The sequence below is a fragment of the Balaenoptera musculus genome, chromosome 14, assembly GCF_009873245.2.
Source record: "Balaenoptera musculus isolate JJ_BM4_2016_0621 chromosome 14, mBalMus1.pri.v3, whole genome shotgun sequence".
In the NCBI taxonomy this organism is placed as follows: Eukaryota; Metazoa; Chordata; class Mammalia; order Artiodactyla; family Balaenopteridae; genus Balaenoptera; species Balaenoptera musculus.
In genome coordinates this window covers 27,004,145-27,029,189 of record NC_045798.1, presented here as the reverse complement: position 1 = coordinate 27,029,189, position 25,045 = coordinate 27,004,145, and the positions used below count along the sequence as shown (strand labels likewise).

The 25,045-nt window shown below is 58.9% G+C and overlaps 2 protein-coding genes across 5 annotated transcripts in view; both read right to left on the bottom strand.

Moving 5' to 3' along the window:
* Positions 1-111: 111 nt before the first annotated feature.
* Positions 112-11,588, bottom strand: AIFM3 (apoptosis inducing factor mitochondria associated 3). Of its 4 annotated transcripts, none has more exons than XM_036823257.1 (21): positions 11,531-11,588; positions 10,888-11,098; positions 7,262-7,475; positions 6,985-7,094; positions 6,654-6,763; positions 6,519-6,563; positions 6,173-6,269; positions 5,986-6,098; positions 5,557-5,643; positions 5,101-5,228; positions 4,887-5,017; positions 4,686-4,801; positions 4,523-4,594; positions 4,382-4,445; positions 3,731-3,807; positions 3,509-3,626; positions 2,193-2,291; positions 1,862-1,937; positions 1,313-1,417; positions 685-705; positions 112-476 (listed from the first exon to the last, which is right to left on the bottom strand). In XM_036823257.1, exons 2-21 carry the CDS (start codon positions 10,916-10,918, stop codon positions 437-439), a joined length of 1,854 nt encoding a protein of 617 aa, XP_036679152.1. In that variant the 5' UTR covers positions 10,919-11,098; positions 11,531-11,588; the 3' UTR covers positions 112-436. The 4 variants fall into 4 exon arrangements, with proteins under 4 accessions (XP_036679152.1, XP_036679154.1, XP_036679153.1 ...); XM_036823259.1 differs by having other exon boundaries at positions 5,101-5,192; XM_036823258.1 differs by lacking the exon at positions 685-705.
* A 7,072-nt stretch (positions 11,589-18,660) lies between these two features.
* Positions 18,661-25,045, bottom strand: part of CRKL (CRK like proto-oncogene, adaptor protein) — a 31,465-nt gene continuing 25,080 nt past the window's right edge. The window contains exon 3 of the mRNA XM_036874924.1: positions 18,661-22,124. Within this exon, the coding sequence (XP_036730819.1) occupies positions 21,990-22,124 (135 nt within the window). The 3' untranslated portion in view covers positions 18,661-21,989. The remainder of the gene's footprint in view (positions 22,125-25,045) is intronic.

Sequence of the window (25,045 nt, the reverse complement as noted above, 5' to 3'; positions counted from 1 at the left end):
CCAAACTTCCTTGGTGTGACACTGAGCGTTCTGTGGTTTGCGGTCGTGCCTGTCTCATCATCTTTCTCCCTCATGAGAGTTTGCCCAATTACAGTGGAAGTCACGCAGATCTGCAAATATGTGAGTTTTAATTTTAAGATCATGTCTAATATGTTGCAGGGTCCTACAGGGGACCAGTCCCAGAGAAAGAAGAGGCAGGGTCTGTCCCGCCTCCACTGCCAGCCATCAGTGGCACTGGACGTCTTGGGGGCTGAGCATCTCCTGGAGGCCGCTGAGGCCTCTCGGGAGGTGAGCCAGGCAGCCGAAGGCAAGCACTGAGAGGGCTCAGGTTCTGCCCTGGGGGCTCCTGGGGAACTGGAGGTTGGCACCTGCCCCCCAGGCTTGGCCTCTGTCCCTGACGCCCCAACATGCCTGCCCGAGTCCGCTGCGTGCAAGCTCAGGATCCTTTCCCTGTGAGCCAGGACATGTCGCCAGTCCTGCAGGAATGAGGGAGGAGGAGTGAGGGCAGAAGGGAGCAGGTTCCCCTCTGGGCACCAAGAGCAGCTAGCCCTTGAAGACAGCAGGGAGCTGTGCAAGGCCCTGGTGCCCAGCAGGGATGTGCACTTGGGCAGAGGGGGGAGACCACCAGGCACCGGCTCTGGGCTGAGGTGGGAAAGGCTCGGAAGAAGGAGAGAACACACGTACTTGCTGTGCAGCACAAACAGGCTTTGCGAAGGCAAGAGGGAGAGACAGAGAAGGCCGGGGAGAGAGTGTGTCATTCCTGTCCCCCCTTGGTTCTCCGTTTCCAGTCTGAGGCCCCCCCCCGTCCTGTGGCCTCCAGGCTTTCCTCAGCCCTTGGTGGTGGTGGTGGGGGGTTCTGTAGGCCACTGAGTCCACAGGGTGACTCCCAGTGGCACCATGCCAGGATGAGGGTAATGGCTGGTTGTCCGGTGTCGAACAACACCCCACGACTCTGTCAGGGTGTCCCCAGGGGCATCACTAGCTGCATTTCCCCATGGTTGTGTTCAGCCATGTGCAGTGGGGTGTCCCGGGCTCAGTGACTGCCCAAGCAGTGGGTCTTAACCCTTCCCCGCAGCACTGGTCCTGCCCTGGACACGGCCTCTTTCCCTTCTACCCACCAAGAGCACAAATAACCAGCCCTCTCCCAAACCACAACCCTTGCCCCACACCACACCATAGCCCTGGGAGCCTCAGGCTGATTGATGGGGGGGGGGCAGGGGGGGGAGAACACTGGAGGGCTGTGGGGGCAGCTAGAGCCAGCACCTCGGGGGACTTCTCCCCCCTCCCCAAGGCACCCAGTGCCCACACTCACTCCACCTCCCGCTTCCGGATGGTGCGGCCGGAGGCCAGCACCTCCGCCACCTTAGACACGATGGGATCGTAGTTCATGCTGGCCACGGAGATCACCTCGTCGCCTCTGCAGGGAGAGGTGGCCGAGCCTGAGGACTGCCCAGCAGCAGCCCCTGTCCTTGGAGACCCGAGTCCAGCTGGGGCCCAGGGAGGCTCTCGCTCAGGAATGTCCTGAGCGCCCAGCACGGCTTCTGCTCCTGCAGGACCCCATAGAGGCTCCAGCCTTCCTGCCCAGTGCGGGGGGGGCTCAGGGCTGGAACCTGTCCTGAGATCCCCACTCTCTACCTGTGTCACTTTCCTCGGTGTAGAAGTAGGGTGTCAACACCCACCTCCAAGAGCTGTCCCCACCTCCTCCCCTTTCCTGGCCGGCCCCTGCCTAGCTGCCCCCCGTGCCACTCGGCCCACCATCCAGGGAAGCCCCCTCCTCCGGAGCAGAGCTTATCCGGGACGAGCCCCCTTCCTGACTGAGTACCCACTGCTTCGCGCCCCCGCCCCACCCCGTTGCTCTCACTTGGTGTAAAAAGCCACGAACTTCAGCTCGTCCAGATCCCCCTGGATAATGACGTCGTCGAAGCCTTCTCCGTACCCTGCGAGCCGGGAGGAGGGGACTGGGCTTCACGGGGTCCACGCCCAGTGCCCTTCCAACTCTGCCCTGGACACCAGGCCCCGCCCCTGCGGTCCTTTTAGGGGGTCCTGGCCCCGTCCGCAGGGAGTTCTCTGCTTCCACCTGCAGCCGTCATGGCCCCGCCCCCTGGATGCTTCTAGCCCCGCCCTGACATCCAAGACCCGCCTCCGCACTCTGCCACACCTGGGCCCTGCCCGCGTCCGGGGCCCCTTGTTACCCGCGTAGCGCAGGCTCTTGCTGAACATGGCGGTCCACAGGTAGGGTACCGTGCTGATCTCCGCCTCCTGCGCCAGCATGTTCTGGGCTGCCACGCGCCCTGCGGGTCCCGGGGTCGTGAGAGCCCCGCCCCGAGCCCTCACCACCCCTCCACTGCCTGCCCCGGCTCTCTGGGGATGGCTGACAGGTGGGGCTATTCCCCCCCACCCCAGAGGTAAATCACTGCCCAACCCACTGTCCACCGCTGCTTGCAGATAATGGGTGCAGAGAAGGACACCAGGCCCAAAGCTGGCCACTAAGATGAAGTGCCTGGACTGGGTCTGGAAGCGCTTGGCTTCCCGGGACCGTTTCAGATGTAACACAGACAACTAACCGGACAGGTCAGGTCAGAGGAGGGAGGTGGGCGAATGGGGCACCAGTGTCCAGGGAAGCAGGGATGACAGCCTCACTCAGAGCCCAAGACAGAATAGGGTGGATGGCTCCCCAGTTTGGACAAGGCCCCACTGAACCCTTGTATTTGGATGTCTGTGACAGTCCTTGGACCCTCCCAGTTAAACCTTAATTATACTCAGCTGATGAGTAGCTTTTGGTTCCTTCAAACCTAGCACCAACTTTAGACCTTGAACCCGAACAGAAATTGGTACCAGGAGTGGGGTTTCAGGCACAGATGCTCAGATGACGTGAAGGCCGAGGGAAGGGAGGAGGGTGCAGGGGGTCTGGCCGTCCTCCCTCCAAGGCAGCTAACTGGCTGTACCTGCAGCTGAGGGGCCCAGACCAGGTGTGCACAGTGACCGCCCAAGGGGAGGGGGAAGGTTGTTCCTCAGAGAGCACAGCAGGTCCCCACTGAGCCCAGGTTTCCAGGCCCAGACGGCCACCTCCCAGGGGCCTGCACGAGGCAGCTGGGTTCACAGAGCCAGTCAAGTGGCCCAAAGGGGAGAGTGGGGAGCTAGCCCGGGTTCTGCTAAGCCCCTCTCTCCCTCCCTGGGTGACTGCACAGGTTGGTGAGGAATTCTGCAGAACATGTGTCTCTGAGGACAAAAGGAAAGGAGAGGCTGGCTGGTGGAGGGACCAGCGAGGTGGGGCGCTGTGGCTGGTGAAATGGGATGTCAAGACGGCACTGGACAGAGGTCTGAGATGGGAGGTCTCTGTGAGCCGCCTTGACCACCTGCATGGGGCTGGCTGGACAGGCCGCCACAGAGCCTTGAATGGCTGACCCAGTGAACAGGACCCAAGGCCAGCAACTGAGGGGGTGGGCCTGGGGAAGGCTGAGACCCTGGGACAGCCTCCCACCCCCAGCTGCCATGGGGCTGGCGGTACCCTGGGCGTGAGCCATCTGCCAGTGTGGGATGTTCACTTTCCGATTGTTCCTCCAGGCCAGGGGGAAGGTCACAGCGTCGCCAGCTGCAAACACTCCCGGGACATTGGTCTGCATCATCTGTGGGGAGGGGACCGGGGCTCGTAGGTAGGACTGGCGCCCTGAGCGGGACCTCCCACCACCCCCGGCCCGGCACACTGCCTGCCCTCCCCACCCAGCCCCACCTTGTTGACAGGGATGAAGCCTCGGGAATCCAGACCTATGCCGCTCTGCCTCAGGAAGCCCGTGGCGGGCACTGCACCTGGCAGGACAGGGGCCACTGTGTCCACTCCCCAGCCCCTCCCTCCTCCTGCCTCACTGCTCTGCACCACCACGCCCTTCACTCCCACAGTCCAGCCCAGACTGATCACCCAGCAGGTGGCACACCCTGTGCCTTCATGTGCCTTCTCCTCTGCCTGGAGCCCCACAGACCTTGGGGCTTCCCATCAGGCCTCAGGTATCGTCTCCTCCGAGAAGCTCTCCACGAAGCCCCTGGTGGGGGTCGGCATGCCGAGCCTCCCCAGCCCATGCTGCCACCTCCCAGCTTTGTCCCTCCCTGGACTGGCACCTCAGCTGGAGCAGGGACCAATTAGAGGCTTTTCTGTGTCCTGCGGCTGCGCAGGGTTACTGGACAGGGGTCATTGGGAGCGTCCTCCATGCCGGGCCAGGCTAAGCTGGTACCATCACCCCCCAACAACCCTGCCAAGGGGGTACGGTTGGGGTCCCCATTTTATAGAAGTGCAAACAGGCTGGGGGAGGAGAAGGGACTGGCCCAAGTTCACCGTCGAGCGTGTGCGGGTGACTATGCTCACTGCCACCGCCTGCCCCCCACTCACCAATGCCCACCACGCAGACGTCAGCCCGCAAGACCTTGCTGCTCTTCAGCACGACCTCCTTCAGCTGCGGAGAGTGGGAGTGAGCAGCTCCCGGGCACAGGGAAGGGGACAGAAAGCGGCGGGGGGTGGAGAAGGGCCCACCTTTCCCTCCTGGGCCCGCAGCTCCGACACCTCCGTCTGCATGTAGAACTTGACCCGGTTGCTCTCAAACATCTGCCAGGTGGATCGGTGGGTGGGCAGGGGTGAGAGCCAGGTGGGGGCAGGGCGGGTGCCCAGGGCGGTGGGTTCTGAGTGGGGGGCTCACCTTCATGAGGGCGCGACCGACGCGCTCCCCCAGGAACCTCCTGAAGGGCGTCTCCTCCAGCTCCACCACGGACACTGAGTGGGCCTTCTCAGTCAGGTAGGCGGCCACCTCCATCCCTGGGGCCAGGCAGGGAGGGCTGGCACCCTGCACTTCCCAGGGCCATCGCTGCCCTGGGCCCAGCCCACACCCCCAGCTGCTCACCCAGGAAGCCGGCTCCCACGACCACAGCGTTGTGGCCCCGGGCCAGCCTCACCACGCGGTTGGCGTCCTCGGGCGTCCGGATGGTGAACACATTCTCCACGTCTTTGCCTTTGCAGCTCAGGGTCTTAGGGCTGAGACACGGCAAGAGTCGGGGAGGGGATCCTGGTACCCCGAGCCCTCCGCATACCGGCAGGGGCGTGGGGACCCCTCTCACCTGCTCCCGGGTGCCAGCAGCAGCTTGCTGTACTCCAGCTTGAAGCCATCCTTGAACACGGCCTTCTTGTTCCTCATGTCCACCGTGACCACCTGTGACCCCGCCGGGCAGAGCGAGGCCTCCGGGTCCTGCCCCACGCCCAGCGCCCACGAGGCCCTCTGCGAGGCTCTGCCACCTGGATGAACCTTCCTCCCTTTCCTGGCAACCCCTCCTGACCCTTTAAGTTTCAGGCACCACCTCCCCCTCAAAGTCCTCCTAATGCTCCCAAGTCCCAGCCCTGAGCAGACGGTCCATGGCCCCTCACACTGGGGCCCATGACCCCCCAGGCCTGGAACACCCCTGGTGCCTGGGCAGCGGGGCCGGGAGGGCAGAGCACACCCATACTTCCAGGGGCCTCACGCCCTTCACAGGGCCCATGAAGCCTTCCCCAGGCCTGTTCCCCAGCATTGTCTGTACCTGGGCCTCAGTGAGCACCTCGATGCCATGGGCTCGGAAGAACTCCTTGGGCCTCAGGGCCAGCTGCTCCGGCTGTGCATCCAGAGACTGCAGGAGACCCTGGCTTGAGACAGGACCCTGCACCCCCAGGCTCCCACCCCTCTGCAGGCCCGGCCCCACCTGGACAGTGACCAGGTGGCCACTGACCCATTTTATAACCGAGGACCAGGGCCTCGGGGTCTTGGGGGCTGGCAGCCTCGGTCACACAGGAGCTACAGGACAGAGCTCAACAAACCAGATCTTTCAGGGGCACTGCAGATGGGCCTGGCACGAACAGAGAGAGCAGCTGGCCAGACCCCCAAGGGGCGGCAAGCAAGGGTCCCAGTGGACCTAACTGTGCCCAGTGGGACATGGGTCTGGCCCTGCCTGGCCCCGCTCACGCTAACCCACCTTGCTAAGCTTGGGCCGGTCGTAGGGAAGGTGCCGGTCCAGAGTGCACAGGACGATCCTGTCTGAGAAGCCCTCCTGCCGCAGCGTCTCTGCGCACACCAGGCCAGCTGCGCCTGAGTGGAGGGGACAGTGGGTCAGGAGCCCCCTCTACCCCACCCCACCCTGCCCCTCACAACCCACCACCAACCTGCGCCCACGATGAGCACGTTGGTGCTGCTGCTGTGGCCCGCGCTTGGAGAGATGCACGTGGCCATCACCTTGGTCCTTCGCTGTAGGTGCAGAGCCTGGGGGTGGCCAGTGAGTGGGGGGCAGCTGGAAGCTGGGGTCATTGCCAGGCTCCCTGTGCCCATCCCAGCAGGCCAGGTCCTGCTGCTCCAGTGCCACCTCATCCCCACCACACAGCCCTTCACTCTGCTTCCCTGCCACACCCGCTAGGCTCCCTCCCACCACAGGGCCTTTGCACATGCTGTGTTCTGGGCCCAGAGGCCCTTCTCACCTCTCTCTTTTGCCTGAGCCCCAAGCCCCCCCCTCACCTGCTTGCTGGCCCGGACATACACCTTCTCCTTCTCAATCTTCACCTGCAAGGGCTGTGTTGCTCAGGGCTGGGCTTTGGGGTGCTCCAGCCCCTGCACCCCCAGGCTCCCACCCCATTGCATGCCTGGCCCCACCTGGAACTTATGCAGACTGTCCAGGCCAGGGAAGTCCTCCAGGTCTCCGGTGCTGATGTTGAAGCAGGCACCATGCCAGGGGCAGCGCACCCGTCCACGGGACAGCACTCCTGGGAGGGGGCAGTGCTGGGCTGGGCCACCAGCAAGAGCTCCTCTCCAAGGACCCATGTATCCAGCACCACTGGCCCTTCCCCATGGCCCAGGACACCCCACTAATAGACGGGGGCCTGGGGCCCAGTGGAGTGGGGGCTGAGCGTCCCTTGTGATGGGGTTGCCACCAAGCCCCTGTTGGGGAGGTCCCACCCCGCCCCCGTGGGCACTGACAGCTCACCTTTCACCAGGGGCGCACCGTAGTGTGGACACTTGTGACCCAGGGCATGGAACTCCCCGTTGTCTTTCACCAGCAACACCTTCCCCCAGCCCAGCTCCACTTCCCGCATCCTGGGAGGGGAGGGGCTGCCCTCAGATGTCAGAGGTCGCAGAGCAGCCCCAGACCAGCAGGAGCCACAGAGGCGGTGGCCCCAGTGGAGCCGGTCATGGGTCCCCTCCAGGCCTCCCAGCTGTCCTCCCACCTCGGCCTCCCACCCCCTCCCAGGCCCAGCACCCACTGGCCATTCTCCAGGTCCTTGATGTGGCAGACAGCAGCCTCCACGCAGTCCTGGGCGCCGGGGTAGGGGTGGGGGGCGGGCAGGCGTTCCTCTGCATGGAAGTGGCAGGCCGTGCCGTTGCCCTGGTAGGCCCGGGGGCTGCCCTTCCCGCCGGCGGACAGCTCCTCCTTGCCCCGGTCCTTCTCGGGCAGCACCACCTCGATCTTGAGCTCCACTGCGGGCGGGCGGGGGGGGGCGGTGAGCCCCCAGCCCGGCCCACCCAATGAGCTCTGAGTGCGGGTTCTCCCCGGGCCTCCAGAAAGCCATCTGCACCACCACCAGCAAAAGGCAGAGCCAGGGCGCGGGGGGTGGGGGGTGAGGGGGGCCCTGGGCGAGCCTAAATTGATTTCTGCGTGTTTTCTTTTCCCCTAACAGAATTAGTGAGGGGGCACAACAAAGCTCATTCAACCCTGAAGCTGCCCTTTCTCCAGGAATCCACGTGGAGGTGAGAACTCAGTGCTGGAGCCTTGCTGACCTTGAGGGTGTGGTCCCCATGTAGGACTGCGTCATCCCTGAGGACTCAGGGGCACGTTTGGGGCCTGAGAAACAGCGCGTCCAAAGCAGGACGCAGCCCAGTTCATGGCCTGTGAATCTGGGTAACGGGGGAATTGAGGGTTCCAGAGATTTGAAATTTTTTCAAAATTAAAAAAAAAAAAAGTGTATGCACCATAATTTCAACTTTAGATAGCTGCTCTCTCGTTTGAGAATCCTTCATTATTTGCCAGGCGCTGGGTGCAGGGGCCTTGGGGGTGAACCCCAACTGGGTGGTGCATGCAGAGGGCACAGCGCCGCCCCCACCAGTGGGGCCTCCTCTGGGGGGAGTTAGTGAGATTATCATTTTCTTCTTTATACTTCACTGCATTTTCCAAATTCCCTACCATGTGCCTGGGGTATTTTTCTAATTAGAAGGGAACAATAAACAGAATTTTTAGCAGTGATAATCCGGCCTCCTGGGCTGCTGCTGCAGGGAGCGAGCTGAGCGTGGAAGCTGAGCCCAGGGCACAGCATGGGCCAGGGCCGAGGCCTGGGCAGGAGGCCCCCTCCTAACTCCCGAGGCCCCTGAGCCTCCAGGCCCCTCCCCCTCAGACCTGACCTTCCAGAAACAAAGAACCTGGCTCACACCTCCGGGCCTTAGCCCCTGCAGTTCCCTTGGCCTGGGCTGCTGTCCTGCCCTTCCCAGCTGGGGCTGGGCTCACGCCTGCCCATCCTCTCCCCCAGCCTGGTCTGGCCCCTCATCCTTCCTGTCCCAGCCCCCCACCCCCACCCCGCCGCCTACCCTAAGGCTCAGGCACGCAAGGGACAGGGCTGAAGGTGGCTCCCTGATTCCAGCTGGGCAGGAAGGGCCCACGAACACATCACGCTGATGCTGTTGTGTCAGGTGGGGGGTTACGGGTGGGGTGGGTTTTTTCCTTCATTTTCCACACTTTATGTAATGGTGTTAGAATGTTTTCAGAAGAATTAGAGAGACAGCTCACAGGAGCAGCCTGGCAGGGTCCCAGAGGACAGCCAAGCCAGGCTGTTTTTATCCTCTACCTCCTTCCAGAAGGCCCTGAGGTGCTCGCTGGTGTAGTCTAACGGGGGAAGACCGTCAGGTCAGGAGCCTCAGGAGCTGTGGTGGATCCCTTAGCCCCTTTTGGCAGACGCCTTCATTATAAAATGGAGAGAACAGTGCCTACCTCTTCTGGGACAGTGGATACTGAAGGAAATAATAAATGTAACTCAGAGTAGATGCTCAACAGGTGAAGTTGGGTAGCTGTGTTTTATTGGTTAACTTCGAGCCTCCTGGCTGCCATGACAAAGAGGGAAAGCCTTTAGGTAGCACTAGTGGCCTAATAAAAGGCAGGTGACCAGATGCCAAGAGACCTGCACTACCTCCTAGTTCTGAGCTTACAAAGGACTGGCCTGGAACACTTCCTGAGGAACATGGGGCCCCTGGAGCACAGGGCACACAGAGGGGGCTCAGGAAGACTGTTCTAACATGCTCTGAGCCACAGGAGCCAGTGAGGTGGAAAGTGAGGAGTTTGCAGAAGCCTCTTCTGCTCGTTCTGGTCTCCCTGTGGCCCCTCCTGACCCTCACTGAACTCTCATGGCCAGAACGCTCTCACTCCCACACCCTGAAATTCCCCAAGCCTCACGCCAGACCTGCCACCATGGGCACTGGGGGCCCAAGCTCCTGCCCTCCTGCCACAGCCCACAGGGAGCCCAGCCCCCCAGAGAGGGGATAACACCCTGTAAGTGCCTCCTACGTGCCGGGCCCGTGCCAAGCACACTAGCCCACACAGGGGCACAACTATTAGTCCCATTTCACACATGAGAACACAGAGGCTCAGAGAGGTGGTCACCTGCCCAAGGCCAAATAGCCAGGAACAGGCAGGGCTGGATTTGGGCTCAAGAGCTCAAATTCTTAGCACTGCCCCTGGTGTGGTAAGAGTGACCAGCCCTATACCAGGGGTCCTGGGGCCGGGGGTCCTGGGGCTAGGGGTCTGAGGCAGACCAGCCCTTTGGGGTCCTTTAAAGGAACCTACAGGTGGCATCTTCTGCCGGGGCCTCCTGTCAGCTCTGCAGTCCTACAGGAGCCTGATACGGGGCAGCCAGCATCCTCCTGCCTGCTTCTGACGGGAGAGAGCTGGGGTCAAGACAAGGGACATCATTTGCCTGAGGGCTGGGTGTCCGCAGCATGGGAGTCGTGGGGCAGGCGCAGGTGGGTCCCTCTGCCTGGCAGGGCATTGCGGGTCTCCTCTTGCCCACAAGTTCTCCCTCAGACCCAGGAAAAGGAGAAAAGGCTCATGGGCTCCAAGGTAATGGAGCTGATGGGTATCAGGTAAGGGGAGCTGGGGTGAGCTGGCCGGCGATACCTGGGTGCACTACAGAGGCCTCTCTCAGCCTTGGTTTCTTCGTCTGGGTCAGGCCTGCACACCCTTGCCTTCCGGGTGTTGTGAGGAGGGAAGAGGGGAAGTGGGGGCTGGAGGGAGAGCCGGCACACAAGGGTCTCCGTGGAGAGCAGACCTAGGCATCCCCCAGCACCCTGCCCGCCCCCCAGCCCTGGGCTGGGACTGCTTGGGCCAGGCAGGCTGGGGATTTCCTCTACAAATGGGGAAGTGTGTCCAGAGAGGCCCAGGAGGCAGCCCAAGGTCACACAGGGTCAGAAGAGGTGAAAAGGGCTAGGACATGTCCACTCCACCTCATAGCAATTTTGAGAGGTCAGGCTTATTTTTTAGGGGGAGGAGGTGAGGCTCAGAGGGGTAACTTGCATGTCCTGGGTCATGCAGTGGCTGAGGGTGTCCCCAGAGCCCCCTTCCCCAGCGCTGAGAGAGATACTCCTCTCCCCCACCCAGCAGCAGGAGGAACCCTCCCTTCCCCATTCCGAGAAAGATTCCACTGTTATTCCCACCACCAGCACCCTAAGCCCCAAATAAAGAGGGCTCCAGCCCCCCCACTCCTGCCCACAGCATTAACATTAGGCTGCAGCCCAGCCTGACCTACTTCGGAGACAGTGGGAGGGGCAGGAGGAAGGTGGCAGGAAGAGGGAGGGAGGGAGCGAGAGACGGAGGGAGGGGGAAGGGAGAGGGTGAGAAGAGAGGAGGTACCTGGCTTGGGCTTGGAGAAGCAGCCACCCATGGTGAGTGGCCTGCAGATGGGTGGGGGGCAGGCACACAGGCGGCTGGCTGTGGGAGGCCTAGGGTGCCCCCTGGGGGGCTGGACCCCCCGAGGCCCTTAGAGATGCTGGAGCTGCCATCCCAGCTGGAGCTGCCTGCGGGGAGACAGGAGCATCTATGGGGATCAGGGCTTTGATGAGGGCTGTGGGTAGAGACACAGAGAGACAGAGAGGGGGGCTTCTCAAAGAGGCTGCGTTGGAGCTGGGAACCCTCATGCGTAGGGGAGCCAGGTCCCAGAGGAATGGCACCTGGCACCGTGGACGGCACCTCCCTTCCAGGCCCCCAGGCTCAGCACCCTCACTCTCCTCCCCCTTTGCCTGGGACCCTCTTCCCTAACCTCAGCCACCTTTTAGGCCCAGGAAATCCTCCCCAATTTCTACTGCCCCCTCAAAATCCTGCAGCCTGGAGCCCTGGGACCCTCCATTCTCCAGGGAGGCCACCATGCCTGGGGTCAAACCCAGGTCATCTTGGCAGACCAGAGCCTTCTTGGTCCTCGGGGTTTCTCCCTCCTCAACGGGGCAACATTTAGTTTTCCCCCCTGCTCCCACCCTGGTGGGCAGCCCTGGATACCCACCTCTCCAAGGGCAGCCACTGCTTCTTGCTCCCAGCCCAACAGTGGACCGAGGCTGCCCAGCCCTGGAAGGCAGGGCAAGGGGGCAGGGGTCCAGGAGGCGGCCCAGCCTCCACCCCTCCCCCCAGTGTGAGCTGTGGCCAGGAGGGGATGGGGGCGGGGCTGGGCCAGTCCACTGGTCCCCAGGGAAACCCAGCTCCATGTGAACAGAAGTGGGCGGCCAGCCCGGGCCTGGTGGGGTTGGAGGAAAGGGAGGCCAGGCACACAGCTCCGGCTCCCAACCCCTCTCCTGCTCTTCCCAAAAGCCCCTGATGTTGAGGTCATGCCCAACAGTAGATGCAGAAACTGAGGGGCCAAGGGCTTGCCAAGATCAAGCAGCAGGTAGGGGCAACCAGGTGGTGTCCCACCTCCTTCCCACCTTAGTTACTTCCAAGACGGACAGGGATCCAGGAAGCCCCCGTATCACCCTGCAAGCCATGGGGCTGGGGGAGGGGTCACCCCATCAACAAAGAGGTCCCTGCAGCCAAGGAGCCCTCAAGGCCACAGAGTGAGCCTTCCTTAACATGCAGCTTACAGACTGGACTTTGGAAGGCCCAGGACAAAGGTGTAGCTGCCTTGTTTACACTGACCTCCCCACAGTCCACCCCACTGTTATCCCTGTGGCTTCCCCCAGAAGTTCTTCCTGGAGTTTAAGTGGATGAGGCCCACTCGGCTTTGCCCAGATCCCAGCAAGGGCCCTGGGTGGGTGCTTAAGAGCAAGGGGGCTGAGAACCAGATGAAAAGGTTGGGGAGGGACTGTCTACTGCCCAGCACCTGGTCTCACCTGCCCTAGAGGGCCGTCACAGGTGAGGAGGCAGTGGCACCTGAAGGCCACCTGGGTATACCCATGCTCTTTCCCCCACTCATTGCCAAGGCAGGTCCGTAAAACTTGGCCACCACCTGCCCACCTGCCCCCTACCTGGGCACAAGACCCCTCCCCAGATCCTGGCTTTCCCTCTGGCTCAGCCCTGCCCACCTCCTTCCTGCCTGGCCTCAGGCCTCACCTACTGGGCCACAGATTCCAGAAAAGGTGGGACCTCAACTTGCCACCAGGTGCCTGTCGAGGCTGTTCCCTCCCTTCCCAGGTGCCCAGGTGTTCAGACCTTCCAGGGCCTTGGGCATGGAAAGAGATTTGCTGGGGACGGAAACTTCTCCAGGTCTACTGTGTGCCAGGCTGGCGTGGAGCCCTCCTACCTCCTGCAGGCCCAGACGCCCCCACTCAAGGCAAAGGTCCTCGCCAGGGGCATGGTAAGAGGGCACCCCAAGTTTTGGCAGAGTGCTGTCCCTTGTCCACAAACTGCCCAATGCAAAAAGTTGTAACAGTCCCCGAGTGCTGACCACCTACAGGAGCCTGCGTCCTGTCCCCCGGACCAGCCCTAGAGCCCCTTCTTGTGCAGGCTCCCCACTCCTCCGGGTCCCACGCTTCACCAGGGATCCCGTGGGCCCTTCCCACACCCACCCGAGGGGCTCCTGCTCAGCTTCGCCCCCAGTGGCTTCCAGTTTCCTGGGAGGGCATCTGAGCTCCACAGCCGGCCCTCAAGTTCGGGGGGCTGTGTCCCGCACCTCCTCCCCCACGGGGCTAGAGGCAAACCTCCTGCTTTGCATGTGCAGCCCGTCTCCCCGGGAAGTCCTTCCAGCTGCCTTCCCGCTCCCTCGGGCCGGGTCCCCCCACCGGACCGGCAGCCCAGGAAGGGGGTCCGCACACAGCGGGGCCCCGAGGCGGCGAGCGGGCGGCGCGTCGGGAGAGCGAGGGCTCTCTGCCTGGCCTGCCCCCTCCCCGGTGAGGCCCCCAGTCCCCGGCGAGTCGGCCCGGACCCGCGGGCTCACCTGCGCTCGGCGCGGACCTCCGCTCTGGAGCCGCCGGGGCTGCGGCGGGGCGGGCGGGGCAGGCGGGGCGGGGCCGGCGCTGCGGCGACAATGCGGCCGGAGCCCGAGGCCCCAGCACCGCCGGGCGGCCGCGCAGGTGGGAGCGGCCCGGGTCGGGATGCGAGGCTGTGGGAGGCAGCGGGGCCCTCTGGCCCTGGACGCCGGGCGGAGTCTGGGTCCCCAGCATCCTTGCGACCCCCGCGGGGCGCCAGGCTGGGCCGCGCGCCGGGTCTCAGTGTTTTTCCTTTTCTTTCTTTCCTAAGTCTTGGAACCAGGGGCAGGCGGGCAGCGAGCTGGGGGCAGGTGAATCACCCGCAGAAACCTCCCAAACTGCGCCTGACTGCCTGACACCTTGATTGCTTTGGGGGTTCAGCTCCGTCCTTCCGTCCACTCTCCCCACACCAAAACGTTCTACTTTATATTTTATGACATTTTCTCTTTCCCACATGTCATTATACCGGGAGAACTTCCTGGGTCCCCATAAATCATGGACCACCCCGGTGGGTGTTGTGTCCCCTCCTCCACGAAGCCCTCCCTAAGCCGCCTCCCCAGACTGGATTTGGCCCTGCTGTTCCAGCTCCCGGCCCCTCCCAGGGTTTCGCTGTGTTGACTGTCCAGACTCTGCCTTGTGGTCAGGCAGGGCTTGTCCCTCCAGCAAACTGGGACTCATGACTGTGTGGGAAATGAATGAAGGGCACATTCCAGGGAAGTGGTGTCTCATCTGTCACTAAGCACATGGGGCCATTGGGCCCGACATCAGCCACTAACTGTTGTCTCCTTCAGTGGCTGGTGTCGTGCCTTCTTTTTTGCCATCTCCTCCCTTTCTGGGCCTCGCTCCCTTCTGGTTACGATGCCAGGCTGACCGGCCTCTGAGGCAGTCCCTCTTTATGCCCCAGGCTGCCCAGGGGGGCAAGCACATCTCCCCTCATTTTACAGATGGGGAAGCTCGGGGAGGCTGGGTGGCGACCAGGGGCAGGAGCAGGGCCTGAATGGGTCACACTTGTCCACCCCTCAGTCCACCGCTCGGGGTGGCCAACTGCCACAGGAGAGGCCCCGTCACTGGGCAGAAGGTGTTGCTTGGCCTTGTGCCCTTGGCCTCCAGTCAGCCTGCCCCTACTCCACACTGCGCTGACCTTGCAGCCCTGCCCCTCACCCCCCAGTCCCCAGCCAGGAAGACACTGTGCCCTGTAAAGAAACGTGTCTGTGGCTTTATGTGCATTTATTCCTTTGCTCTTCACAACAGCCTGAGGTGGAAGGTCCTCTGTGTCATCTCCATTTTACAGATGTGGAAGCTGAGGTTCAGAGAGGTTAGGGACTCCCCAAGGCCACGCTGCTGGTGAATGGCGGAGACGTGGGTCCTGGCTGGCTGGCTGTGCTGGGCTTACAAAGCGGAGCTTGGGAGAGGGAGGGGAGAGGCCTGTCAGGCTCGGCCAAGGCTGCCACGTCTCCAGTGCAGATTTCGAGTCCTGATCTGTGACCTTTTTGAGTCAGTGAGCCCCTTCTGCCCCGGATTCCCCAAGAATCTGGGGGTAACTGAAGTGCTTCCAGCTAGGGATCCTCCAGGACACCAGGACAGGTGCAGAGGCAGCACGGGACACAGCAGGCACGCAGGATGTGGGGTGGGGGCTGCTGAGCATGGGATGCCAGAGATGACATTGAGGGGACAGGTCAGTGTGGGGGCTGAGGAGGCCAACAACTTGGGGAGATGCCCTGCATGGGGCGAGTCCACTGTGGCCGCCTCTACCCTGCGGATGGACTTGAGGCTCTGGCTGCCGCATGGTGGGGCAGAAATGACCAGATCCTCATGGAGCAAAAGCTGAAACAGAAGGTAGGTGGGTGGGCGGCCTCACCAAAGCCCCGGGCTCGGAGGTGGTGCGTGTGGACACTGGGACCCAGGGAGACTTAGGATGCCTCCAAGCCTTGGGCAGCCTGAGGTCCTGATCTTGCCCCGAGGATGATTCTGGCAACGTGGTAGCGTCCATCCCAGTGGCCTTGACAATACACAGACCCAGCAGACACTCCAAAGGCCAAGGTGTGAGAAGCAGGTGAAGGGGTGATCCCTGGGCCCCCCAGCACGCAAGCCTGTCCCTGTCCTCCTCACACCCATCCCTGTTCCCCACTCCTCTCAGCCTAGGGTCTCCAAGCTCTGCCGTGCAGGGCTGTCCTTTTTTAGGCCACAGAGTGAGAGAACGGCAACGTCTAACACTGGGATTGACTCTGGCGCCCCCTGGAGGCCGACCTGAGAGTCCACAGGGCCCACCCTGAGCCTTGGGGTTCAGAGGGCAGAGAGTGGACTCTTCCCTGGGGACTTCGGTGGATTTCCAGATGGGGAGACCTCGATTTGACTGACTGGTCCCCAGGAAATGCTGGGGGAGCTGATATAGCACAGCCAGCATCCTAGCTGAGGTTGGCTGTGTTGAGGGGCAAGATGGGCAGGAATGGTGCCCTCAGCTACCCCGTGACTTATTCTTATGGAGGCAGACGCTGGGGGATCCCCAGGCTGGGGAGCCTGCGCTAAGCCCGTCCCCACCCCTCCACTCCTGGCCTCACCCCTGACTCCCTGGCTTGCTCTGGTTGCTGCAGCCCAGCCTCCCTGCCCACATTCCAGGTCGGTCTACACAGCCTGACTGCCACGTCTCAGCACCCCCAGGGTCCTCGGGGGCTCTCCGACCCCGTGGGGCCGGCTCCCACCAGCCTGTTTCAGCCCAGCCTCGACCCTCCCCAAGTTGCTGGTTTGTCGTGAGTCCTGTCCTGTCTCCAGGCTCAGGGGTGACCAGTTCTAGTTCCAGTCCCCATGGAGGGAGGGAAGGTCAGGGGGCTTTCCTAGGAGGTGGCAGGAGCCGAGGACAGATGAGCCCTTTAGAGTTCAGCAGAGAGAAGGGCATCCAGGCAGGAGAAGTGTGTGGCAAAGACAAGGAGGTAAGATGGCCAGTTCTGGGGACTCAGAATGTGTCAGTCCAGTCTGGCTCGAGTGCTGGGCTCTGGGCAGCAGCCTGGCATGGAGGCATCTCATAGGCCAGGGAGGAGCGGGCTAGGGGTTTTCATCACATGTGTCTTTGGGGAAAAAATACCAGCAACTAGGACTGGCACTGGACAGGGGGCAGGAGGGCCGGGAGGCACCTGGGGCAAGGACTGTACCAGAGTCAGCCCAGGAGCTGGAAGGTGGGCCCTACCCCTGCAGCCCTTACTTAGACCTGAGGATTTCCTATCATCAAAACATTGGGGGAACTCCCTGGCAGTCCAGTGATTATTAGGACTTGGCACTTTCACTGCCAGGGCCCAGTTCAATCCCTGGTCAGGGAACTAAGATCCCACAAGCCACTCGGTACAGCCAAACAAACAAACAACAAAAAAAACCCACTGGCAAAAACTTCCACACGCCAGGACAGATGGGCTAGTATAAGCTGCCTCAGCCACATAGTAGAATATTGTTTAGCCATAAACAAGGTATCTACAGAGTGTTTGTAAAAATGCTATATTTTCATATATTATACATCGCTGGCGAAAGTGTAATTGAGGCAATCCCTATAAGAGGGCAATTTAGCGACAGCTCTGAAAACTGCCAGTGCCCAGAGCCTTTGACCTAGCAATCCCAGTCAGAGGAACTCACTTTAATGCATCTGCCCACCTGAGATTGGAAAGGACCTACATACCCACCAATAACAGGTGGTTACCCAAGTGACAGCACATCCACCTCAAGGAACACAACACAGTGATGGAAGAGAACAGAGGCTCAGCTTCTGATTCACAACAACCTCTAAACAGACTGGGGGAATAAAGCAGGGCGCAGAACAGGAAGTGATCTATGCTGCCTTTCTGTAGAGAAAACATTAAAAAAGAGTACTTACAGATGTATTTACTTGTATGTTGTAGAATAACTCTGGAAAATACAATAATAAACAGGCAACAGGGACACTGGGATGTGGAGTCAACAGGGTGGGTGGCCTTTCTCCAGACACAGGACTTCTGAATGTTGTGCCCTACGGGTGTTTTCCCTCTAACCTCAATGCCAAAGCCGAACTCTCCCAACTCCTCGGAGGGCCAGCAGGAGCTTGGTCCCGCTGCTCCTGGCCCTGCCCTCCACACAGCTACTGGGCAGACCACTCACTCCACTGGCCAGCCTTGGCCACTGGGCAGCTCTGGGTGCCCACCCCAAGGGCTCCCCTTCCCGACCCCTCCCTCAGACCTCTGAGCTTGAAGTCGGCGCCCTGGGGCTGTCTCCGGCATGTGGGCCTGGAGGGTGTAGCTGAGTCCCCTCCCCCTGCCCCCGTTTCAGTGCCAAGCTGCAAGGCACAGGCTACCTTGGGCTACAAGCCCGGGAGCCTGGGGACTGAGTGCGATGGTGTCCCCAGGGCAGCAGGCGTGGGCAGGGGATGCCCCCCAATCTCTGCAGCCCCCCGTTGGACACAGGCCTCAACCTCCTGTCGGGGAGCCATGAGCAGGGCCAGGGCTTGAAGGGTGGGTCACTCCAGGCCAGGATGCAAAGACACTGTGGGGTGTCAAGACCTGGGCCCTGACACTCACCCAGTGGGGAGGCAGCTTCACTTCCCAGGGCTTCCCACCACGGAGGAATCCAGCCCAGCGTTGCTGAGCAAAATTTAACTTTCCAAGCAGAAAGTACTCTTCAAAGGTGTCTCTGAGGCCTTCCTTCTTCCAGGACTAGTGGACCGTTTGGAATCTCCCAAGCTTTCCAGCAACACAGCTCGCGATGATGCAGGTTGCACCTTCCTGGAGGTTTTACCACGACGACACTTGGACCTCTCTCAGCACACAAATAGGTGCGGGAACAGCTCTGGCTGGGGGGCGGCAGGGAAATCAGCGGGCCCCCCAACATCTCTAGCTGAAGGTCCCGGAGCCTGTCAGGAGGGCCACAGACAGGAGCAGAGGACTTAAGAAAGGCAGGTGGGTCTCATGCCCTGACCAGGGACGAGGCTGCTCCGAAACTCATGCTTCAGACAAGGCGCCCATTAGAGGGAGGACACCCAAGTTCCCTGGAGGATGCCGGGCCTGGAACTGCCACCCCGCCCCCGGGAGGCCAGGGTGTGAGTGATGCCGGTGCCAAGCCCCTCCCCTCCACTCAGTCCACAGCAGCAGGGCTGCGCAGGGCGACTCCCAGAAGCACCAGCTAGCCACTGCTTCACAGGTGTCCCAGCAGGTGCTTAACTGCTGGGGGGTTGGGGGGGGCGAGGGCCTCCAAGGCAGCACTGAGGAGACACCGAAACACGAAAGCCGCTGCCACCGCCGGCTGATGCAAGTTTTATTGAGACAATGTACAAACAGGCCATGGAAACAAGGGTCTGATGCCGGGACCAGTAACGTAAAATGGAATACAAAAATAAAAAGGCACTGATCTGTTAAGAAAAGACACTCCATGTATTCTAAGAATATAAGTCATTTAATACTGTTAATTTTATAGCACAAAATAAAACAAGCTATGATCCCCAAAAATAATTTTAAAAGCTTACACATAAAATATTATTGCCTGAAGTTTATGATCTTTAAGTTACAGGTCAAAAGAGTTTTGTGTTGTGTTGTTGTCATTTTAAAACACACAGTGAAGACCGTCAAGAAGCAAGGCCACTGTTCCTCCTGAAGAGACCACGACCCTGTCTCAGAGGACTGTCCTTCCACTCCGTGAGAGCATACGCCCAGCTCGGGGCCACTGGCTACAGCCACAGGGACACAGGCCTCCGGTCCCAGAGGGTGGAGGCTGAGGGCGAGCTCGGTGGTGTCTCGGGTTCGGTGTGAAAACAATCAGGATTCACTCATTTTAAGAGGTTAATGAACATAATATTATTAAAGGATTAAATTATAAACACCTGGCACAAAAACACCATCCCTTTTCAAAAATAAAATGTTCATATTCCTCTGAGCAAACTTTACAAGAGCAGTGGCCGCCGGTCCCGGCCCGCCTTGTGTGTAAACAGCTGGAGAAGGGAGTCAGCACAGGCCAGATGCTCAGGAGGGAGCAGCTGGCCCTCTCTCCTCAGGTTCCTGACCGTGAGCACAGAAGGGGTCCTATCTGGGTGACAAAGTCGTCGAAGGGCAGTCCGTCCACATGTCCTCCTCTTCATTAGCTGTGTCCCCGGGCAGCAACAGCTGGCAGAGGTGACAGGGACAACTCACTTTCCAGGATAAGTAAATTTTTAATCAAACTGTCAATTCCTTTAGCACATAATTTGTTCTCTTCCCCAGTGAGCTACTTTAACATCCACACATTTTCTTAAGTGACACACAGTAGAGCAGAGCAAGTAGCAATAATGGACAGTCCTAAGAGGAAGCCTGCCCAGGAGGGAAGCCCAGGCCTCTGGAAGATTTGAGTTGCTTTCTGAAGCAGAGTCTTCCCAGACCCCTGGGGAGCCCAGGCCCAAAGCCAAGGCAGTGGGCTGTTTCTTGTATATTTAGTGTGAAAAAAAAGAATCACCCTGGCTGATTAAAAAACTAATAAGGTTCTAATTCAAAAAGGTACTACTTTCGGCACACATCTCCAGTTCAGAGCTCAAGGTTCACCTTATTTGGGGCTCCGAATCTCTGGGGCGGCCCTGGAGACATGCACCTGGGCTGACCGACTGAACAGATGCCTTCTGAAGTAAACCTAGGTGTGCAGGGTGTTCTGATTCTGAAGTGATCCCCATGAGGTGGGTCGCGCTGTTTACCGGTCAGCAAACATGGCTGGAAGGAAACCTTGCTTTCCAAAAGGCCATATACTTCTTATACTTGAGCCAACTACTGCCATCCAAAGGTGCCCAGCCTCTTGGCTAAATGTGGTTTAACAAGGCCTTAGGGTGTGTGCTCTTTGGACAAGGCACACGTCCCCCCCTTCTGTGAGAGACCCCCTCGGGTACTGGGTTACAGGCCACAGGGCAGGCATCATCCCCAGGTAGAGGGCAGGGGCCCAGCCACACACGTGCCACTTGCCGTGGGGCTAGGCTGGGCCTGGACCCAGAACAAGAGGTGACTGCAACACAGGCACCTTGGGAGCAAGGTGGTCACAGCTCTCACTGATCAGGAAGAGCCCACAAAGAAGCCTTTTCCAAGAAAACCATAGAGAGACAGGGCTATGTGAGCACCCTCAAGAGTCTTTTAATATGATGGTTACCTACCTGATGGAACATTTGATTAAAGAGAAATTGAAACATGGTGGCCTTGCTGGTTCTGACCAGAATAACTGCTCGAAACCTCAAAACCCAAGACCCCTGCGAGCCAGGGCCAAGGCTACAGCAGATGCTCAGGGAGGACAGTTACTTATCAGGCTGAGACCACACCCCCAGGGCTGCTGGACGCATTCTCAGCTGAGGCCTGTCTTCAGCAGGGTCCAGAAGGGCAGGCACACCGAACTACACAAAGGTTCCAGAATTCTAGTCGGCCGTGTGCTATAGACGTGGGATCGGTCACACGCTGGTACCAGCTGACTTGTATGAACAGGCCTCTTTCAGCCAACAGGGAAACCTTAACATCAAATCAGTAATGGTTAACGATGCATTTCATTAGACATCAAATGCATCAACCAAGGTCCAGAGCCTACACTTTCTTGCTGGAGAGCAGTGTGGACACAAGAACCATGGAACCAGCATTAGCAGCACCATCTCTCTTGGGCAGCCTGGGGAGCTTGCTGGGGCAGGGAGAACTGGGCCTCAGGGAGTGGAATTTAAAGATTTCTTAGTGAATTCAACGACTTTTTAAGGAAACTTGGGTCCTATACTTTCAAGGGGTGCATTCACTGAAAGCCTGGACAGGAAGCCAGCAAACAAGGTGAATCACATCACCCTCCCGCCCCTGGCTCTGATGCCTGCGGGGACAACGTCGTCCAAGAGGCTGTGCATGCAGCTTGGAAGCCCACAACTGCTGGGTGATGGTGGTGGTGGTTGTTTGCTATCTGGCAACACAAGGTACCACTGGCAACCAAGACAGTACAGGCCTCTGCCTCAGGGCTCTTTTTCTTGTGCTCCTGCGGTGACAGCAGCTTCAGAGGCACGTGCCATCCCTCGTCTCATCACAAAAGCTAACCTGCTACTTAAAAACCTGTTCAGAACACACAAGTCTAATTAATTAAGTCTTCTAAAACCAAACCAAACGAGAGGGGAAAAAAAAAAAAAAGCAAAGCCTGACGTGGGAAGTTTAGGGCAGAATTCCCTCTTCTGAAGGGTCCACTTCCTCTGCTCTTCACGGAAAACCACACCAGCGACGGCACCACCCATGGCTCCCAGCGGCAAGGCCTCGCTGTGGGCCCGAGCTCCCCCGGGACCCTGGGTCAGCCCAGGGACAGGCGGGGTGCTGGCCGGAAGGGAGCCCTGTCCTCGGCACCTCCTCTCACCTGTGTGCCTCCACCAGTGTTTCCAGTTTATGATCCAAAGAACTCTAAAATCAGCTACTCTTTGACAACACGACTATGATACAAATGCCGGGGCAGCCACTGTGAGCATTCCAATGTGTGGGAGGCTGCCCGCTGCAGAAGCTGGACGTTGGCAGCGCGTGTGACCTGCCCGAGAGGACGCTTCCCCGCTTGAAGGAGGCGTGTAGGGCAGGACGATGAAGCAGCAGGCACAGGGCAGCAGCATCACTCATTTTCATCCGGGTTCTGAGGGTCGATGATTTTGACGTGCGTGAAGGGGAACAGCCCTTTGCGCCCGTTCACCTCGCCTTCCCACTGGCCGTTTATGTTCATCCTTGTGACTTTCACGATGTCACCCACCTGTAAGGGGGAGAAAGAAGACGAAGTCAGTGTTTTCTCTGAAAACTAAATCACACATGCTATTCCACTGAAAGAACCGACACATTTTGTTCTTAGGACTCTCATTTTTCTCAGTGCTTAGACCTAAAATCAGGCTGTGGGCTTCCCTGGTGGTGCAGTGGTTAAGAATCTGCCTGCCAATGCAGGGGACACGGGTTCGAGCCCTGGTCCAGGAAGATCCCACAGGCTGCGGAGCAACTAAGCCCGTGCGCCACAACCACTGAGCCTGTGCTCTAGAGCCCACGAGCCACAACTACTGAAGCCCACGCGCCTAGAGCCCGTGTTCAGCAACAAGAGAAGCCACCGCGATAAGAAGCCCGCACACCACAAGGAAGACTCAATGCAGCCAAAAATAAATAAAATAAATTTATTAAAAAAAAAAGAATCTGCCTGCCAATGCAGGGGACATGGGTTCCAGCCCTGGTCCGGGAAGATCCCACATGCCATGGAGCAACTAAGCCCATGTGCCACAACTACTGAGCCTGAGCTCTGTAGCCTGTGCACCACAACTACTGAGCCTGCACACTGCAGCTACTGAAGCCCGTGTGCCTAGAGCCCGTGCTCTGCAACAAGAGAAGCCATCACAACCAGAAGACTGCGCACCACAATGAAAAGTAGCCCCTGCTCGCCGCAACTAGAGAAAGCCTGCGCGCAGCAACGAAGACCCAATGCAGACAAAAATAAAATAAATAAAATCAGGCCGTGCCAAAGACACGAGGTGCTACCAATGAGCCCAGGGTGCTTCTGCTCAGCCGTGAGAACGTGCTCTGAGGCAGCCTTTTCCCCCCAGATTGGCTACTAACTCCAACAGCACAGAATGAACACCTGACTCTGAGAACAGTTCAACTCACACAAAAAGTGCATTAAAAGAAACAAAGCCATCTCCACCCTATTTCACGGGAAGGAGCTGCCGCCGCCAAGAACACCCTGTCCGCTGCCTCCCCCGCAGCAGCGTCTCCCAGCGGGCCAGTCTCGGGGGAAGGAAGCCCAGCTCCGAGAACCTTTTCAGACCAACCTTCAGCTTCAGGGTGGTAGGAATTCTACCTATGGCCAGAGGACAGGCACCAGCCAGGGGCTGCTTTGCTCATCAAGGGGAGGCAGCAATTTTGACTTGGGTGTGGTTTTCAAATTGTCTGCAGACCCTGAGCTCTGAGGAGGTGCTTTAAACTCCAACAGATGTCAGATTGGGACTTCAATCTTGTAAACGTGTATTTTATAAAAGTTATAATCAGAAGCAGTCAAGCACGTTCCTGCCCCATTACTCTGTGCTGCCCTGGCTGCTGCTCACGTGCTTTCCTTGGAACGAAGCTTCTGTCCCACGTGTATGATGGAAGGCCCCCGAGAATTGCAAGGTAAAGGGCAAAACACACCGCTCACCACGCGCAACAAAGTACACTCAGAAGTGAGCTGGTGAGGGGGGTTAACACAAGATAGTATCTACCATTCACGTTATTTCCAATGTTTTCTGCCCATTGTAAAAGTCAACCCCCCCACCAACTGCCTTCTTAATTCTTGTAAATCTCAATTTACAAAACACCTTTATATTAAAAAACTTTTAATCTGACATCTATGGGGTTCCATGCAGTATTTCATTTGGGAAAAGGCATCTTCTGCTAAAGCTGCTGGGCTAGAGAGCTGACTGCTGGCCCGGAGTGACCAAGGGGCCCGGAGGTGCCCGGGGCCCCAGGCAGAGCCACACTTGCCCTTCCTGGTTCCCAGGCGTTCAGGTTACAGGGCCGGCTACTGCACTCTTAAAACCAAACTCCAGGCTCTAAGATGGCTCCTGGTCCACACGAGATGAGCCATTTGTATGGAAGCACCAGGACATCACTCGGCTCACGGGGGTGGGAGACGCGGTGCTTATTAGGTGACGCCGGTGCGAAACAGAGGACTGAACACTGTGCCCGTGCCCACCCAGTCTGTCCAGGTGGTGATTTCATCCTGACTTGTGCACGAAATTGAAGGCTCAGGCTGGGGAAGAGCTGGGGACGGAGAAGGAAACGCACTGTCAGCAGCTGCTGCGGGGGCGAGTTCGATTCAGCAGACTCTGCGAGTCAGCAACTTGGCTGTGTGGCCGCCTTTTCAGAGGGTTCTTGCTGCAGGGCTCACCCTTGATCCTCCACACACTCCACCCTCCTGTAAGGCAGGCTGGAGCAGGGGGGCCAGGGTAGCACAGCCCAGCTGTACGAGGAACCCCTTGGCTCCCCAGCCACTCTCTGCCCTAACGTCGCATCCCTGCCCTGAGGTCTCCCCCACACCCTGCGCTGCTGACTTCATCACCCCACTTGCTCACCGGGATGCTCGAACCAGCACACCAACTGCTTAATTCCCCAAACCTACTGCAGTCACAACACTTACATGGACAACAGCGCTTTTACCAAATGGAACCTCTAGCCTTGTGGAGACCGGCTTACTCGGGAGTACTTGCCAAAATGACAACGGAAAAGAGTGTTATCCCCTGAGGCTCCCTGGTTAGAACACAGTATAAATTCAGTTTAAATTTAAAAAAATGGGGGGGAGGGTCCCTAAGTTCCCAGTCTAAATTCTGACTCAAACTCCTCTTATTTAGGAAAACTACAAATTCAACTTTACTGTAAGACGGCTTGTAGAGTTAGTACAGTAATTAAGAATTAGATTTTATATAATGAAAAGTTGCAAGACAAAAATAAATGCACTATAGTATTCAGATTTTTGTAGCCAAGTACTAGATATGTATATGAGAAAAACAAGGTGTAAAAAGCTAACTACACGTATTTATAAATTAAATTATTATATTTATTTTCAAACTTATGTCATCACTCAACTTTAACACCTAAGTTGGTGGAACAATTAAAATTTGAAGGTTAACAACTGGTAATTCTATTTTAAGACTTGTTACTTCA